Source organism: Oncorhynchus clarkii, chromosome 24 (assembly GCF_045791955.1).
Source record: "Oncorhynchus clarkii lewisi isolate Uvic-CL-2024 chromosome 24, UVic_Ocla_1.0, whole genome shotgun sequence".
NCBI lineage: Eukaryota > Metazoa > Chordata > Actinopteri > Salmoniformes > Salmonidae > Oncorhynchus > Oncorhynchus clarkii.
The window spans coordinates 27009456-27028281 of NC_092170.1; the positions used below are offsets into that span (position 1 = coordinate 27009456).

Genomic DNA, 18826 nt, shown 5'->3' on the forward strand with positions numbered 1-18826 from the left:
CAGCGTTGGCCCAGTCCAGGGCCCTACCCGTTAAACAGGAGACGAGGAGGCTCACACTCTCCTCACCCGAGGGAGCCGGACGCACGGTAGCCAGGTAGAGCTCGAGCTGGAGCAAAAATCCCTGGCACCCAGCCGCCGCTCCATCGTACTCCCTCGGGGGGGAGAGACGCAATGTGCTGGACCCAGAGGACGACGTAGGTGGAGTAGGTGGCGTTGTCTGTGGGGGAGCTGGGGTAGACGTTGGTAGACCACTCCTCTCCCATCGCTCCATCCTCTCCATCATCTGGTCCATCGCTGTACCGATCCGATGGAGGACAGCTGTATGGTGAAGGACGCGCTCCTCCATAGTTGGGAGAGGGGTGGTCGCTGCTCCTGCTGACTCCATTTAGTGGGTGCGGGCTTCTGTTACAACTTCTAACAGTGGTGAGTGGAGGAGTCAAGCGAGGAGAGCAGGTAATTCAGTTCGTGGATATTTTATTTCATAGACTGTGGAGCCACGACATGCAAAACACCAGGGCGCATGAAACAACCCGTCCCAAAATACAATGGACTAAAACTGTCCGGAAAAATACTGATTACACTCATACACCAGATAACAGGAAAACAAGCCTGCACAAATACTCAGCGGGCCTAGTGCCCTTAAATAGCCTACAAACAAACACTAACTCAAAACAGGTGTACCCAATTACCCAATAAACAGAAATAAACGGAAAGGGAACGACGACCGCCGAGCGCCGCCCGAACAGGAAGAGGCACCATCTTCAGCGAGATTCGTGACAATCAGGGAAAAATTTGAATTGGGACACTTACCGATCAAGTGCCATGGTGAAACAACTTTGATGGGCTTCAACTCCGGCGCCACAGTCTTCGCCATCTCAAACCTCTGGCAGGCTAGACAGGGTACTGAACTTTAATAAGCAAAATGTGACAAATTGAAACATTGTGTGCTTTCTGATATGACATTCATTGAAATCCTAATATTTTCAAATATAATAATGTGATTGATAAACAAAAGGTTATTTCACTTGCACAGCTGTCCACCTCCTTGACAATTCCCCATCAGAAGAAGAGTAGGTTGATTTTTGTAATCATGTGCTTCACTCCGAAATGGCCAGCATGCATCTCGGTCAGCACGGCCTCCTTCTCTTCCTTAGTGAAAATCACCCTCCTGTGTGGCTGGCCATCCTTCCCCCGTAGGTAGATATGATTGCCTAACAAGTTGGAAGAGAAGAGTTGTTGAAATACTCTAGTCTAAGTACATTTGCACTGCTGTCTTTCTCTCTCTCTGTTTCTCTCCATCTCTCTCTCTGTCTGTCCTCCACTCTCTTCCCACCTCTCTCTCCCTCTCTCCCTTTCAACCTTTCTTTCTCACTATCTCCCCCCTTCTCTCTCCCTTTCTGTGTGTCTGTCTAGCGAAGAAACCTAGTTAAGGGCATTTGGAATTACCATAATTGCTTACACCTATCCATTTGATTGATCAGGTTTAATGTATAGCTGGATACCTCAATATGACAGATATATAACTATATCAGTGGAGGCTGCTGAGGGAAGGACGACTCATAATAATGTCTTGAATGGAGTCAATGGAATGGAATGGTATCAAAAAAAACACATAAAAACCACTTGTTTGATACCATTCCATTTACGCCATTCCAGACATTATTATGAGCCATCCTCCCCTCAGCAGCCTCCTCTGAACTATATGTATAGCAACATGTAGATGACCAACTAGCTAGATGGAAAATGGTTGTTGAAAAATGGTTGTACATAGCTAAATCCGCCCAGTTATTTAATAGAAGTTGCTTAACTGCTTAACATTACCCTGAATTGTTAATTTCTCTGAATCTCTTGTTGCGATCAGTGGTGCCTTCATAGTACTTCTCTTGGTTGGAAACATAAAATAAAATCTCCTCGAGGGAGGCCGTTGAAGTGCAAGCTACATACAGTTACAGTAGCTAGATAGCTAATGTTAGCTATATAAAACTGTCTCAAATCAAATCAAATCAAATTTTATTTGTCACATACACATGGTTAGCAGATGTTAATGCGAGTGTAGCGAAATGCTTGTGCTTCTAGTTCCGACAATGCAGTAATAACCAACAAGTAATATAGCTAACAATTCCAAAACTACTTCCTTATAGACACAAGTGTAAGGGGATAAAGAATATGTACATAAAGATATATGAATGAGTGTAGCTGGCTAGCTGAGTAGGCAGGCTGAGGTAAATACAAATATATGGTAAAGAAAGTGTTTTCTCTTTCCAGTCTTTTCGGTCCTCTGAAGCAGCAGGTAGTCAGCAGTTTGTCACCGTCAAAAATGTTTGTTTGTCAATTAGGGTGTGCAGGGTGAATACGTGGTCTGTCGTACGGTAATTTGGTAAAAAGCCCATTTGACATTTGCTCAGTAAGGACACTCACTGTGAAATAGATAGAACTCCTAACACATCTCTCTCTCTCTCTCTCTCTCTCTCTCTCTCTCTCTCTGTCATGTCTCCCTGCTTGAGTGCTCCAGTGAAGTGAGCATGTCAGCTGTCAGAGAGTGTTGAGCTCTGAGCCAGTCAGCCAGGTCTGAGTCCTGTCCTGCTGCTCTGAGGCCATGTCAGTGGAGGAGGTGACAGCTCAAGCTTCTCCCTAACCAAGCGCAACCCTCACATCCTGACGTAGTCCCACAGCTCTCCTTCCTCTCTCTATGAGTCAGCCGGTCTAAGAAATGTCTCTTTCTGAATATACAGTGGGGCAAAAAAGTATTTAGTCAGCCACCAATTGTGCAAGTTCTCCCACTTAAAAAGATGAGAGAAGCCTGTAATTGTCATCATAGGTACACTTCAACTATGACAGACAAAATGAGAAAAAAAATAATGGTGGAAAATAAATATTTGGTCACCTACAAACAAGCAAGATTTCTGGCTCACAGACCTGTAACTTCTTCTTTAAGAGGCTCCTCTGTCCTCCACTCGTTACCTGTATTAATGGCACCTGTTTGAACTTGTTATCTGTATAAAAGACACCTGTCCACAACCTCAAACAGTCACACTGCAAACTCCACTATGGCCAAGACCAAAGAGCTGTCAAAGGACACCAGAAACAAAATTGAAGACCTGCACCAGGCTGGGAAGTTTGAAGAAAATCAACTGTGGGAGCAATTATTAGGAAATGGAAGACATACAAGACCACTGATAATCTCCCTCGATCTGGGGCTCCACGCAAGATCTCACCCCGTGGGGTCAAAATGATCACAAGAACGGTGAGCAAAAATCCCAGAACCACACGGAGGGACCTAGTGAATGACCTGCAGAGAGCAGGGACCAAAGTAACAAAGCCTACCATCAGTAACACACTACGCCGCCAGGGACTCAAATCCTGCAGTGCCAGACGTGTCCCCCTGCCAGTACATGTCCAGGCCCGTCTGAGGTTTTCTAGAGAGCATTTGGATGATCCAGAAGAAGATTGGGAGAATGTCATATGGTCAGATGAAACCAAAATAAAATGTTTTGGTAAAAGCTCAACTCGTCGTGTTTGGAGGACAAAGAATGCTGAGTTGCATCCAAAGAACACCATACCTACTGTGAAGCATGGGGGTGGAAACATCATGCTTTGGGGCTGTTTTTCTGCAAAGGGACCAGGACGACTGATCCGTGTAAAGGAAAGAATGAATGGGGCCATGTATCGTGAGATTTTGAGTGAAAACCTCCTTCCATCAGCAAGGGCATTGAAGATGAAACGTGGCTGGGTCTTTCAGCATGACAATGATCCCAAACACACCGCCCGGGCAACGAAGGAGTGGCTTCGTAAGAAGCATTTCAAGGTCCTGGAGTGGCCTAGCCAGTCTCCAGATCTCAACCCCATAGAAAATCTTTGGAGGGAGTTGAAAGTCCGTGTTGCCCAGCAACAGCCCCAAAACATCACTGCTCTAGAGGAGATCTACATGGAGGAATGGACCAAAATACCAGCAACAGTGTGTGAAAACTTTACAGAAAACGTTTGACCTCTGTCATTGCCAACAAAGGGTATATAACAAAGTATTGAGATAAACTTTTGTTATTGACCAAATACTTATTTTCCACCATAATTTGCAAATAAATTCATTAAAAATCTTACAATGTGATTTGTGACCTATGTTGAAAATTACAGGCCTCTTTCATCTTTTTAAGTGGGAGAACTTGCACAATTGGTGGCTGACTAAATACTTTTTTGCCCCACTGTACCTATAACTATACGTCTCTAAAAGATGTCCTACTCAGCCTACTCTCCATATATATCATCTATAATCAAAGCAATTTGGGGGTTGAAAGATGGATGAGTATTTGAACTAAGCTCTGAGGGATTTCAGGGAGCTGAATGATGTCCTTATTATCTTAGCATTTCTTCATCAAGATACTGTAAATGTGACAGATTCAGATTCGTTATAGTTTTTTTCCAGAGGCTTAAATCCATTATGTCACAGTAGAAATAGAAATAAGCCAGCAGCACCAGTGTCCATACGAATAACTTCATTAATGCTGGAACAACAACATGGACACATCTATCAGACTAAGCCAGCTACACTAAAAGCAGCATTCATCTCCCCCACTACTGAGAAGCACCCGTAATAGCAATTTATAGCCCTGTCATTTAATCTCATTACAACTCATTTGTTTACCAGCAGAACATGTAAAACTAAGTAACAAGGCACCATAAAACAAATTGCATCTTTGCACCGCATGCCAGAGTTTACAAATGATAGTCATCAAGCAACAACAAAAACATAAATTGCAACGCATCCATCCCTTTTATATTTGTGCAGGCTAGGCAGGCAGTGCTGAAACGGAGTCTGAGAAGGAGAAGAGTCTAAATGGCAAAAGTAGAGCATGGACTGAGGCTGCATTTTTCAAGCATCCAATCCCTTAGCTTCATCCAAGTGACTGCTCTGTGGTCAAGTGACTGTGGAAAGCAGACTTTAAAGTTCAGTTCCCCCTTAGCCCTAAGCACCAACAGACAGACAGACAGACAGATCGCTCTCGGTTCATTTTATGATGAAAGGCCAACTCAAGCTGTTTCAGTCCACCCCTGCAGGAAATGAAAGAGGGCAAAAATCCCTCCCTCCCTCTCATTCCTGACACGTGAATGTACTCTGACTGCAAGAAAACAAAGAAAGGGGAAAGGGCAGGGAGAAATAGCTGATGGATGCTAACAAACATGGAGGAGGGAGGAGGATGGGGGGGGGGGGGCAGACCAACTCCTGACATTTCACAGAGAAAGGAGGTCAATGTTGAACTGAGTCAGCCCTGGATTCATTCATTACTAATATGCATTGCTGCATTCAGTTTAGTCCCTGAGGATAAGCTGATTTGTACACCCGGACCGGATGACAAACACATTATCTTGGACATTACTGCACCGCAAGCTGATGAACATATCAGTCACTGGCAGACAGTCAGTGTACAGACTAGAGTCAGACGCATTGTCCTCCACTTGCTTATAGAGGGTAATATAAAGGCAAGGAAAGGACGCAGGGATTTCATGCTATAAGCCTTTGTATCTTATGTCCGTGTTATATATGCAGCCTTCATGCATGGATGGTAACCTGTAATGTATAGGAGGTGTTAATCCTGACCCAGGGTGAGGTGTAGCCTACTTTACATGGGACTCCTAACATTAGTCATCTATATCCCCTGGGCACAGTTAAAAAAAATGTATTTATCTGGATTTCACCTATCGGATAGGATTGAATGCATAGAAAAAGAATGAATAGAACGGACGAATCATTAACTTGAATGGGGAACCCGTTCTATTCTTTCTATTTCTATGCATTTAATCCTATCCGACAGGCGAAATCCAGATAACTTTTGAAAAATTTTGGAACAGATCTCTGCCACTTGATTTAATTAGAACCTTAGAGTTCTGAAGAGCTCATCCCTGCCTAGGGTGCGTCAGGATCGATGCTAGTTCTCTGTCCCTGAGATGGTTACAGGGTGTGTCATCTGCATCAAGGGCAAAGCAGTGGCCTACATTAGCATCTGTTTAATTGGTATTAAGTAGGTTGTATACCTCTGTCAAGTCTGTGGTCGGCGCCAGGCAGCGTCAGCTGTAATTACATTACTTGTAGTTTGCATGGTGTTGTGCACATTGGCACACTGGGTAATAAATTAGCTTTCGTGTTGATAGGAGACTGACTGTACAGGAGTGAAATGTAAGTGTGAATATGAGAGCTTCTCCAAAGGCTCAAGATAGCATGAAGCTCATATACCCATGGGAGTGTGTGTGGGAGTCTGCACTGCAGTGAAGAACTGTGACGGAGGATATGTTTTACCTTCAGTTCTATACAGAGACCATTTCCATGTTTCTGTTTCTCATTAGGAACAGCAATCAGTGTGTTCATTACGACGCAACCACACAGGGATGGACTATTTCAATCTAGCAGGGGAGACCGACAATTAAGTCCTGCACTGCCTTCTGCTAACTTTGTGCTGTGACTATCCATGGCACTAAAATACCTGTTCCTTCTCCAACCACTATATTCTCCATCAACAGTAAAACCAAGCAGCCCACTGGAGAATTCAGTTAAACAATCATCTGGTGTGTGTGTGTGTGAGTGTGTTTAACAATTCTTGCGGGCCCGGAAGTCCCCACAAGAATAGTAAACCAACAAAGATTTGACTAACCTGGGACATTTTGTTGGTCCCCACAAGGTCAAATGCTATATCTAGGGGGTTTAGGGTTAAGGTTAGAATTAGTGTTTGGGTTAGAATTAGGGTTAGGGTTAGATGTTAGGGAAAAAAAATTTTTGAATGGGACTGAATTGTATGTCCCCACAAGGTTAACTGTGCAAGAATGTGTGTGTAGAGAGAAAAATAGGTCATATGTTCTAACCAGCCTTATAACAGGTCAGTAAGGCTGCATTTACATCGGCATCCCAATTCTGATGTTTTTCCCACTATTTGGTATTTTGACCAATCACATCCGATCTTTTCACATCAGCTCTTTTGTCAGCGCTGATCTGATTGGCCAAAAGTCCAATTAGTGAAATAAATATCAGAATTGGGCTGAACACAGTTTAATTGACTGACACTACAAACTGACTATGTAGCATTTGGTCTTTTCCTCCACAGCTACACCCCTTTCTATCCTCCCTTCCACCCTGTTTGTAATTTCAGGCCAATACTGATCCCATTGATTTATCCATCCAGGTCATGACACTGATGCAGCTGTTTGAGTCTGATATTTCAAATTCAAGCCACAGATATTCCCCTGCCATCTGACACTTTGTCTACATAAAAAAGACCAATAGCCAACCTCTATCTCACAGACACTAATAGGTGCCTGTAAGACCAGGGGCACCTGTCTAGAATGACAGTATTTAAACAAATTCATTACAAGAATGTTCCATGATGGAGCCTAATTGATATATCGCAATGAATGTGATGATAGAAAGTAAATGTAAAGACATATATTTTATATTATTTTTTACAAATAATTTAAATACAATCGAATGAAGGTTTATGTTAGGTAGACCATGTGTAAAACGTGCACAGTGCACATTGAAACCCCAGTGAGCTGTTTGGAGCATCCTTGAAGAGCATGCGCGCTATATTCCTGTCTCTATCCGGTTAAACAGCTGGGTCTCTGCACGGAGAGAGACAAACGTGATTCTGCTCTGCTGTGTGTGTGACAGAGGCGACATGTCGAGGATAAAAAATATTGGGATTATTGCTTTTCTAATGCCTTCGCTTTAGAAGGCATTACATAAGAAAATAAAAAGGATGAGATGAGGCCTACGAAGACGAGACATCCACATCGCCACATGAAATGATGAGCGCCAATTCGAATCAAACACGCAAGGACTGGGGATTGCCATTTATGAAGGAGGTGCAGAATTTCATTAACACATTTTGTTAACGATTTGTTTTTCGTTGGTCTGTTTTAGCCCAGAATACCATCGAAAAACTGCCGTCATGGTAAGACCTGCAGTATGTTTGTAATTGTAGAGCCGTATATATTTAGAAATTGTTCGTATGATGATTGTTGATTTTTTAAACTGTTCAGTTGTCATTTGTGCATGGACTATCCCGTGGACGTGTATAGGCCACTGAACAGGTTGAAAACAACCTCAAATGTGACATTGGTGATTAAAAAGGGTTGTTGTAGGTTATAGTAAATTGAAGTGATGCATAAATGATGCATTGAGGCCATGCGAAAAACTACATGATGCAAACAAGTGGAATACTTGGACAAGATACGAGATTATTTTTGATCAGTTGAACTCTAACCTATGATTTATTGGCAAATCTTTCCTCATATAAAGGATCCCACTTTTTCCCAACGTATAAAGGCGTTATAGAGCATGTATAGTCCTAATTCAAAAACATCTTAAATATGATACATCATCGAAGTATCAATCAATCAAATGTATTTACAAAGCCATTTTTACATCAGTTGATGTCACAAAGTGCTGTACAGAAACCCAGCCTAAAACCCCAAACAGCAAGCAATGCAGATGTGGAAGCACGTGTCAAGTAGGTGTCCTTATTGGTGCTACATTGATGCCCAGACAAAGCAGGTGCAGTACACAGGCCTCAGTGGTGAATTTCTCACTCTGTTTTCTTCCCACACATCCTTTCAGTCAGAGAGCCCAAGATAAAGACCCCCTCTCTCTCTTGCACACACACACACACACACACACACACACACACACACACACACACACACACACACTCCTTTCCCTCCAATCTAGTATTGAATGGGGTATTCAGTGGGCTGTTTGCATTAGATCACAAGCCACTGTCAGCCTCCTGGGCTCTGGCATTTGGGTCCAGCAGTGGTAGAAGAAGGGGGAATTGTGGAAGGTTGCAAGGGGGAATGGTTGGAGGCTTGTTGTCTGGGTTAGGAAAATGGAGGTGAAAATGAAAGATATGATGCCAGTGTGCCACCAGTCACATTTTATTTACAACCCTTTTTCTCCCCAATTTCATGATATCCATTTACAATCTTGTCTCATCACTGCAAGTCCCCAATGTGCTTAGGAGAGGCGAAAGTCGAGTCATGCGTCCTCCGAAACACAACTCGCCAAACCACGCTCCTTAACACCTGCCTGCTTAACCCGGAAGCCAGCCACACCACTGTGTCGGAGGAAACAACGTTCAACTGATAACCAAAGTCAGCCTGCAGGCCCCCCCCAGCCAAACCCTCCCCTAACCCGGACAACGCTGTGCCAATTATGCGCTGCCCTATAGGACTCCCAGTCACGGCCAGTTGTGACAAAGCCTGGGATTGAACCCGGGTTTGTAGTGACACTTCAAGCATTGCAATGCAGTGCCTTAGACCACTGCGCCACTCAGGAGGCCCCATACCATACATTTTTAGCTACAGAGAGATGAAGAAAAATATTACAACAAAACATTCTGTAACTGCAGTTAAAAACTTTCTGCAAATCACTGGCTAAACACACTGTAGGCATAACCAGATGTTCTTCAATAAATACAGTCTTACAGCAGCAGAGCTTGGTGCAGCTCCTCAAGCTTTACACATGCATCCATTTTATTTCAGTAGTCAATAAAATACTGTCCAGGATCTGGCTTTTGTGATCATTTTAGCAGCCATTTATTGAGCGGTTTTTAGTGACTGTGGCTTGTTTATGGCTTGGCCAATGGAAATGCAACACAAAGTGTAAATAACCTAAGACAGGTCCATTCCCTAACAAAATATTAATGCAGCGCTCCATATATATATATATATATATATATATATATATATATATATATATATATATATATATATATATATATATATATATATCCCTTGCTGGCTGGCTCTTAAAGTATTGGTAAGTGCCGGCCCTGGACCACTCTCAGGAGTGGCTGAGTCGCATGGAGAGGCTGTCCTTGGCTTAGCATACTCTCAGCTCACACCCTAAAATCTGGGTCAGAATTTACAGAAATGTATACATATAAATAACTCCTGTTCTTGGTCTCATACTCCTGCTTTATAAAAAATAAAATAAAATACACATTCGGTCACAAAAAATATGTGCAGAAATGCCCCAGTAAGGTTTTTAATTGGAAAAACAAATGATTAAAACTGGCAAAATGTGCAAGATAGTCTAAGATGTGAAGGTAGGCTAAAGCATATGAAAGGGAGCTTACTCTAGAGCTTAACTATGTTTATGATCATCAACTTGTCTGTACTGCACCTGAAGACAGTCCTTGGGTTCCAGGAAGTAAGGAGCAACAGAAATAATGAAAATGAAAAGAAAAACAAAGGACAACAACTAAAGAAGTACCTTGGTGCTTGCCTGGGGCAAGGTAGTTGTTCTGAGGCAAAACTCACAAACACAGAAAACGTGTAAGAGGGAGCTCTGCCTGGCATATCAGGATATGAATTTGGATGAATATTCAAGAGATTTATCTGACTCTGCAAGAGATTTGTCTTGTCCTGAAACTTAAGAGATTTGGCAGGTTTTTGGACAGATAAATGTATCTGTTTGTACAGGCTCTCTTAGTCATGGCAGTGCTTTATTGCCAGCCTTCCCATAATTCTTGAAGCTGGTCTCTAATGTTTATTCTCCATTTAAAAGTAGCCTGTTTTGCATGTGATTAATGCCTTTAATCATCTGATATCTGTACTAGCATAACCCAAAATTGTTAATGCCATACACACAGTCCTGGTTAAACTGTGTGTTGTTTGAGCAATGATCTACATTCATTAGTGAAAAGCTCAGCTTCATAACTGTAGGGGTCCTATCTTTGATATATCTTCAAAAGGGAAGAGGCTACACACAACTCAGTAGGTGATGAGAAAAACTGGTATTACCTCTGTCTTGTACTGCCCAGTTGAGATTGACAAGTGCCATCTGCTTTCTGCAAAAACAAGTATGTTATTGCTGAAAAGGAGGGGGTTAAAATGCTGACTGAGCAAGATGTGTTGACCTCACTGTTGGTTCCTGTCAGAAACTGACAAATTAGATGATGACACAATGAATCGCTCATTGTGGTTAAAGACTGTAATATAATCACTAGCTAACGATACTGAAGCTGTCATTTTTGTGAAGGAAAACTAAACTCTTTCTCTAAGCTTATTTTCATTCCACTCTGGTCTCGCTTTGTGTTGGCAAGAAAGAATGCCATCGCATCTCAAGCCTTTGTTTAGAACTGGGCCATGTTCCAAACCTGAGTCTGAGATGAAGGTCAGAGGTTACTCTGACAAGAGCAGGATCTAGTTTTGAGACCATTCAGGCAATTGGTTTTGTGTCATGCATGCCAACTACGTATTGTAGACATAGAACTTATAGTTTGCCATCTTGTAGAGGAGGAAATGGTGACTGACTTAGGCTCACCTCCTCTCCTTTATAATAGAGACGTATACAACCATAATCCCTCTGCCTCAATAATACAATATTTCTCCTGTGTCTCCTTTCTGTAGTTTCATCTCTGGGGATAAGACGAGAAAGCTGAGCCTTGACCTTATTCAGACTGCCTTCCATTGGCTCTGGAGGAGGTGGGCTGAATCATCCTGACTTGAGAGGTTCTGTCTTACATCAACAAGCTATGGAGTGGAACCTCTTGCTCAAGCGGCTCAAGGTCGAGGTACATCTAAGGACATTTGACCAGTAGGGTCTACCAACTCCTGATTCCTGTTCCTCTCGTTCTGAGAATTATTGTAGATCACAATAATTGTTTTACTGAGATGAGTAGACAAGGGGGTATGATACTGGGATAGAATGCTTTACACCAGAGCTCTGTATATGTTTGGAGCCAGCGGCAGGCTGAGATAAAGAGGGGATCGATGGCCAAGCCCCTCTACAGACTGCAGCGTTTCCTCCGAAGGGCTCAGCTGTTCCTGCTCTTCCTGGGTGTGGCCTACATCATGGCTGGGAGCGTCCTGCTGCTCCAACGGGCCAGCCTGGTGGTGACCCAGCGAGGGGCCACCAGCCCTCCACTGCCCTCCCTGCCCTCCATACCCTTACCACCCCGGGCCCTGGAGCTGGGGATGCCACCCGTGAGGGTAGGAGGCTACGGGGGCAGGAGCTCACGGATCATGGCCAGGGGGCAGGGGTACCAGCCTGGGAGCCTGTTGGACAACAGGACTGGAGCACGCTGGCTCATGTCGAGGAATCTGGAGATCCGACACCTGCGGCGGCGCTGGTTCCACAGCCTGATGACGGAGAAGGATATGTCACAGGTGGAGAGGAGCACCCCCAGGAGGAATGTGCCTCACAAAGGTACCTACCGAAATATCCCAGAAATGAGGAAAATTATTCTTTGCCATTTAGAGTGAAAATTCTGAAGGGGTTTTGTATTCTATAAATTAGCTATGTGGCAACTCCTCAAGTTTTGGAGATGCTACCTGAGAAAGTGGTTGACAAAATGAAGTAACACAATGACAGACTACTTAACCTGTAACTAATGCTTTGCTGATTTATGTATGTTTGTTTGTTTGGTCTCATGTCAAGGTTCTTACATAGGCTGCTTTCTGGATAATTCCAAGGAGCGGGCTTTAAGGGGGTCTGTATTTACTGATTTCCGCAAAATGACCAGCACCATGTGCCAGGATACCTGCTCAGCGAGGTAAATATATCTCCATCCTGCTTCAACACACTATTATCAGATCTTTCATAACATAGGAAATATTTCACATCTCAGGAGGAGCATATCATCAACATTATATAACCCCCATTCCCATCCTATAATCTCTGCAGATTAAACTGCACAGAATCTGTGTATCTGGAATGCACTCACAGGTAGGCAGACTATAGAATTAGCATAGCATATGCTCACCCCGAGGAGCTCCATGATACTTGACTTGTATTAACAATGGAAGAGGGTTTGGGGGAAAGAGTGTAAGCACAGACCTACAGTTGCGGGAGCAGAGCTCTAGCTGGCTTGTCCCAGGCTGAGAATTTGAAGCTTTCAAATTAAGGACGTGTGGGCAGAGGAGGTGAGGAGTTTTGTGGTCTCAGGGTAGATGTTGGGGGGGTTGAGGTGTGTGTGTGGGGGGGGGGGGGGGGGGGTGATCTGAAGTGAGGGACTAGGGAGCGAGAGGCAGGCAGACTGCTTCAGTCTCTGTCAGTATTAATTGTGCAGCAGAGCAAAGGGAGCGAGACATATGGTACTCCCCTAATTAACCCCTAGGGTTGAAGAGCGTGCTGCATTTGCGTTGCTGTTGAATTCATTATTAACATACTGTATGTTCTCATGTTATACGCCTGGTTCAGCATAGTTATAGAAAAAACATTACTCTTAAAAAGAAGACTCTTTAGGCAATCAATATATTAAATACGTTTCTTATGAATAACCAGATTGTTTAGAGATTACGGATGTGTTGTGAATACTTTGAATAGATGTAAACTGTTACCAGAGGTTCATATCTATCTGAATGTCATTTATTACAGTGGCTACCAGTTTGCTGGTCTGGAGTATGGGTCGGAGTGTTACTGTGGCAACCACATCACCAGCCTACGTGTGAGAGACAAGGAATGTAACTTGGACTGTAAAGGGGAGAAAGGCTCGCTCTGTGGCGGTGTTGGACGCCTGTCAGTATTCACGGTGGAGGATATGCTTCCAGGCCAGAGGAGATGTGAGTATGAGGGACCTGGTCCAATCTTGAGAGCTGGGGAACAGCAGGAGATTGGGTGAAGTTGATATCGCATCGCATTCACTTGAGACTTGCAGCTGTGCAAACTACATCTCCTGTGTTTGCAGACAGGAACGTGCGATACCGCGGCTGCTTCAGGGAGCCTGAGAACAGCTCCTCTACATCTCTGGTCCATGTGCTCCAGCTCAACCTCACCTCCCAGTCCTGCATAGAGGCCTGCATGAACAAGGTTGGACCCCTAGGGGACCATTGCCAGGATTTTGCAGTATGACTTTTTGAATGCCCTATATACCCATTAAATCAAATCAAATCAAATTGTATTTGTCACATACACATGGTTAGCAGATGTTAATTAATTATACGTTTTAGTTTGTTTGAAGTGTTATCCAATTTGCCTGGCCTAGGAGTTTCCACTGGCTATGCTGAGGAGTCCGGACTGTTTCTGTGGTTACGCTACTCCTGACTTCACTCTCCATGAGCCGGCTGAGGAGGAGCACTGTTCACAGAGCAACACCACTGAAGCTTCCTTACCATCAACCCTCCAGCACTTCTACCAGGTCTACCAGACACCTGTCCAAGGTAACACGGTCAGACAACCACAAAAGCATTCTTCCTTCAAATCCAGGACTGCCAACCTTGTGAAATAATTTTAAGCACCACTTTGGCTTGACACCAAACTCCACTTTGCACCACGGAAATTCAAATATATCACTCAAATTGTGTTGGACTTTGTCTTCTGCAATTCGGTATGCTTCTGAGCAGGCTATTTACAAATCCCATCCTAACTTAAAATGTTACATTCCTTTCTCCTAGACTCCAGATGCACAGACAAGAATTTCCTACCAGAGAAGTCCAGTTCATTGGTAGCGCTTTCCAGCTTCCCAGGAGCAGGCAACACCTGGGTCAGACACCTCATAGAGTTGGCCACAGGATACTACACAGGCAGCTACTACTTCGATGGGACCCTTTACAACAGAGGTCAGCTCCTATACTGTACAGCCACTGTATGTTTACACTGGATAGGAAAGAGGGCACCCACACATTAGGAAACCATTTTTGTCCTTGGCCGTCTGTTGTGCAGATCCAGCTATTTGCCTCAGTCCATAATGAATTCAATAATTTTTTTAAAAAGTTATCATCCATACCCCTCTGTCTTGCTTGGTTTATATGGCCAAAGATAAAAGCAAAATATTTCCCATATGGTTTGTGCATCTGTGTCTTGGTGTTTTGTAGGCTTCAAAGGCGAGAAGGATTACTGGAAGAGTGGTCGGACCATTTGTGTGAAAACACATGAAAGTGGGAGGAGAGAGATAGAGATGTATGACTCTGTCATCCTGCTGATCAGGAGCCCGTACCGTTCCCTCATGGCTGAGTTCAACAGGAAGTGTGCAGGACATCTGGGATACGCCTCTGATCAGCACTGGAAGACCAAAGGTACAGAGCCAGCCTGGAATCTGGGTTTTATTGTGGCTTGTATTAATCATGTACAGTATAGTACACCAGCCAGTAGGAGTCCTTCTGGGACCGTGTTTTGTTTTTTATTGAAGGGGGGAGTGTCTGTGTGTCTGTCTGCATTGTGTGAGTTGATGTTCTTTCTGAAAAGCACTGCACAATAACATGCCCCCACCTCCACACTTCTCGTAGAGTGGCCTGAGTTTGTGAGCAGCTACGCCTCCTGGTGGGCATCCCACGTACTGGACTGGCTGCGGTTCGGCCAACGGGTCCTAGTGGTCCACTTCGAGGAACTCCAGACAGCGCTGGTGCCCCGACTACGATCCATCGCCTCCTTCCTCAACACCACAGTGACCGAGGACAGACTGCTGTGTGCCGAGACCAACCAGGATGGACACTTTAAACGCTCCGGGGCCCGGCAGCCCACCTTCGACCCCTTCACACCCGACATGAGAGGACTGATAGATGGACTGATCCGTGCTGTAGACCAGGCTCTCCGGGACAGCAACCACACAGGCCTTCCACTGGAGTATCTGCCCAGATGATGGACCGCTAAACTCTGATAACCCTGATCTCTACCTTGTCCACTACCCTGTCCCTCCTCAGTTTTCACTGCCTTAAAGCTGTGGTGGCACGGATGGATGGATACCAACTCAAGAGAAAGCGTTTCAAATCAGGAACGTGCCCTGCAAAGGAAACATAAAGGCTATTCTCACAAAGCACTTTTTATGCTTTAGAAACGCTGGTTTATTAAAGCTCTGTTTTTCTGTTTTAGATGTGTTTTGGTTTTTGGGACATTGCCTTATTGGAGGTAAACTGATAAGTGTACCAAACAACGGAAACAGTTTCCTCTGTTTTAAATCAACTCAAAATAAACTGTACCTCCTATAAAAACTATAGGCTACATCCTGTGGTACAATCCACTTTTCAGTTTTGTTTTTGTGATCAAAATATAAAAACTCAATATATTGGATTACAACATAATAAAGTGCCATTTCAAATATACAATGCAGGCAACATCTTCAGAAAAGGGATACTGTTATATGAGTTAACATTGGAGTGTTTGTAAGGTGGTGTTTTAGGCATATACAGAATTAACGGGTTCCTATGGTAATACTGACAAAATATAATCAAATAACCAAAATATACCTTTATCCAAAAAATATCTACACTACAGCCAAGGGAAGTGGAACAAATCTGTCAGGTATTTTGAGTGCTACATCCCCAGAGAACAGTGGTGGAAAAAGTACCCGATTGTCATACTTGAGTAAAAGTAAAGATACATTAAAGGGAATTGACTCAAGTGAAATTCACCCAGTAAAATACTACTTGAGTAAAAGTCTAAAAGTATTTGGTTTTAAATATACTGAAGTATCAAAAATAATTTCAAATTCCTTATATTAAACAACCCAGATGGCATGATGTTCTTGTTTTTTAAATTTACGGATAGCCAGGGACACACTTCAACAATCAGACATAATTTACAAACGAAGCATTTGTGTTTAGTGAGTCTGCCAGATAAGAGGCAGTAGGGATGACCAGGGATATTCTCTTGATAAGTGTGTGAAGTAGACCATTTTCCTGTCCTGCTAAGCATTCAAAAAGATATCGAGTACTTTTGGGTGTCAGGGAAAATGTATGGAGTAAAAAGTACATTATTTTCTTCAGGAATGTAGTGGAGTAAAAGTTGTCCAAAATATAAATAGTCATGTACAGATACCCAAAAAAACTGCTTAAGTAGTACTTTAAAGTATTTTTACTTAGGTATTTTACACCACTGCCAGAGAGGAGATGGAGAGTGTGTAGGTCCATGACAGAATGATCTGTCCCAGGTCGAGAGCAGCACTGGACCAGGCCAGACAGACAGTCCCAGCCTGCAGCCCAGGGAAGAGGGGCAAGTCACTAGTCCTCTATACTAATCTGTACTGAGCTGATAAGAGCAGCAGCACTGGTTGTGTGGGCGATGCACTTTGGACCAAAGTGTCTGGATTTACAATTGTATAATATGGTACTCTCTCTTTCTCTCTCTCTGTCTCAGTCTCTATCCCTCCCTCCCTGTCTGCAGCATCGAATACACTCATGGAAAATATTTGTTAAATGTTTTTTGGAAAACAGCTTAGTGATATATCAAAACAGCTTAGTGATATATCAAAACAGCTTAGTGATATATCAAAACAGCTTAGGGATATATCAAAACAGCTTAGGGATATATCAAAACAGCTTAGGGATATATCAAAACAGCTTAGGGATATATCAAAACAGCTTAGTGATATATCAAAACAGCTTAGTGATATATCAAAATACCAAACTACATCTTGCATTCCTATTAGGCCTTATTACACAAATACACATAAAGCATGTACATCCTGAAAATAAAAGGGTATATTTCAGCAGAGACCATGGGTATGCAATGTTGGAATTATGGGTAAAAGGATAGTTCCCTCAATATATACTATTCTCAATTTACTTTGGCTGTAGTCGATTCACCATCGCCATACCACTACTGCAACAATGGAAGAATAAACAAACATTTAATCAAGAGGTTACTAAAACGTGTTGTGTCTGAACCTGCAATTTACCTCAACACTGATAAAGTACACTGTGATAAGTACATATACCTTAATGCTGTCCACATCATACCTAAATCACCAGTTCACATTGTCTTTTCTATATCAGGCATTGTAATATAAAATCCACCAGATGGTGTCAGGGTAGGACCTATAGAGCATCCTAACAGGACCAGTAATGCATGCTACAGCCATTCCATAAGCATATTTTCCAGATATGACAACAATAAATATTATTTTTTTAATCCATGGACAGGTTTTTGACAAAACTGCACGATAGAAAGCATGTGTACACATTCATTAATTTCATTAGTATGATTTGTGTGTGGTGATTTTGTATGTTTAGTTGGTGTCTTCCGCTGAGGCGTCATTTTCTCCCCTATTTCTGGCAGCAGGAGAGAGGTGCCAAGGTGTTACATTTAAGAGGCTCATCAGCTTATTTAGGATATGGGTCAGCAAAGGTGGAGTTGCTTTTCAACCCACCTCCCAGCACTCTCTCTCTCTCTCTCTCTCTCTCTCTCTCTCTCTGTGTTTCTCTCTAATGCACACATGCACACACACACACACACTGCCATAGCCTACCACCCAGGATTCAAATTAATCAATAAAGGCCTATCTATTCATAGGAGATAATCCCCGATATTTAGTAGGTCTGTCCATATTCAAATATAGTAGGCCTATCCATATTCAAATATATTAGGTCTGTCCATATTCAAATATAGTAGGCCTGTCCATATTCAAATATAGTAGGTCTGTCCATCTTCAAATATAGTAGGTCTGTCCATATTCAAATATAGTAGGTCTGTCAATATTCAAATATAGTAGGCCTGTCCATATTCAAATATAGTAGGTCTGTCAATATTCAAATATGGAGGTATGTCCATATTCAAATATAGTAGGTCTGTCAATATTCAAATATAGGCCGGTGCATGATATCTATCTTACATTTCTCTATGTTGTGATGTCGAAAGAGATTCCCTAAAAACGCGCCACAACTTTTTTGTAGCAGGTTAGGAGAATTTACGCAGCAGATTAGAATAATTAACGTAGCAGGTTTGGAGAATTAGCTTAAGGGTTAGCAAAAATGCTTTCCTAACCTGCTATGAAAAGTAACTTGCTTCAAAGTGACGTGTCTCTGAGTCCCGATGCCGAAAGCCAGTTGTTTGTATCTAGGCTAGTGGCCAATCCTCAAAAAGGGCTTTAGGTTTTGAGATACCCCTACAAAGCACAACCATATTTTT

At 43.0% G+C, this 18826-nt stretch overlaps 1 protein-coding gene across 2 annotated transcripts; it reads left to right on the top strand.

Moving 5' to 3' along the window:
- The first annotated feature begins 7639 nt into the window (after positions 1-7639).
- On the top strand, positions 7640-15777 carry LOC139382726 (sialate:O-sulfotransferase 1-like). Of its 2 annotated transcripts, none has more exons than XM_071126832.1 (9): positions 7640-7934; positions 11395-12193; positions 12425-12539; positions 13364-13548; positions 13674-13795; positions 13971-14145; positions 14380-14544; positions 14800-15000; positions 15211-15777. In XM_071126832.1, exons 2-9 carry the CDS (start codon positions 11758-11760, stop codon positions 15561-15563), a joined length of 1752 nt encoding a protein of 583 aa, XP_070982933.1. In that variant the 5' UTR covers positions 7640-7934; positions 11395-11757; the 3' UTR covers positions 15564-15777. The 2 variants fall into 2 exon arrangements, with proteins under 2 accessions (XP_070982933.1, XP_070982932.1); XM_071126831.1 differs by having other exon boundaries at positions 7640-7845.
- The last annotated feature ends 3049 nt before the right edge of the window (positions 15778-18826 follow it).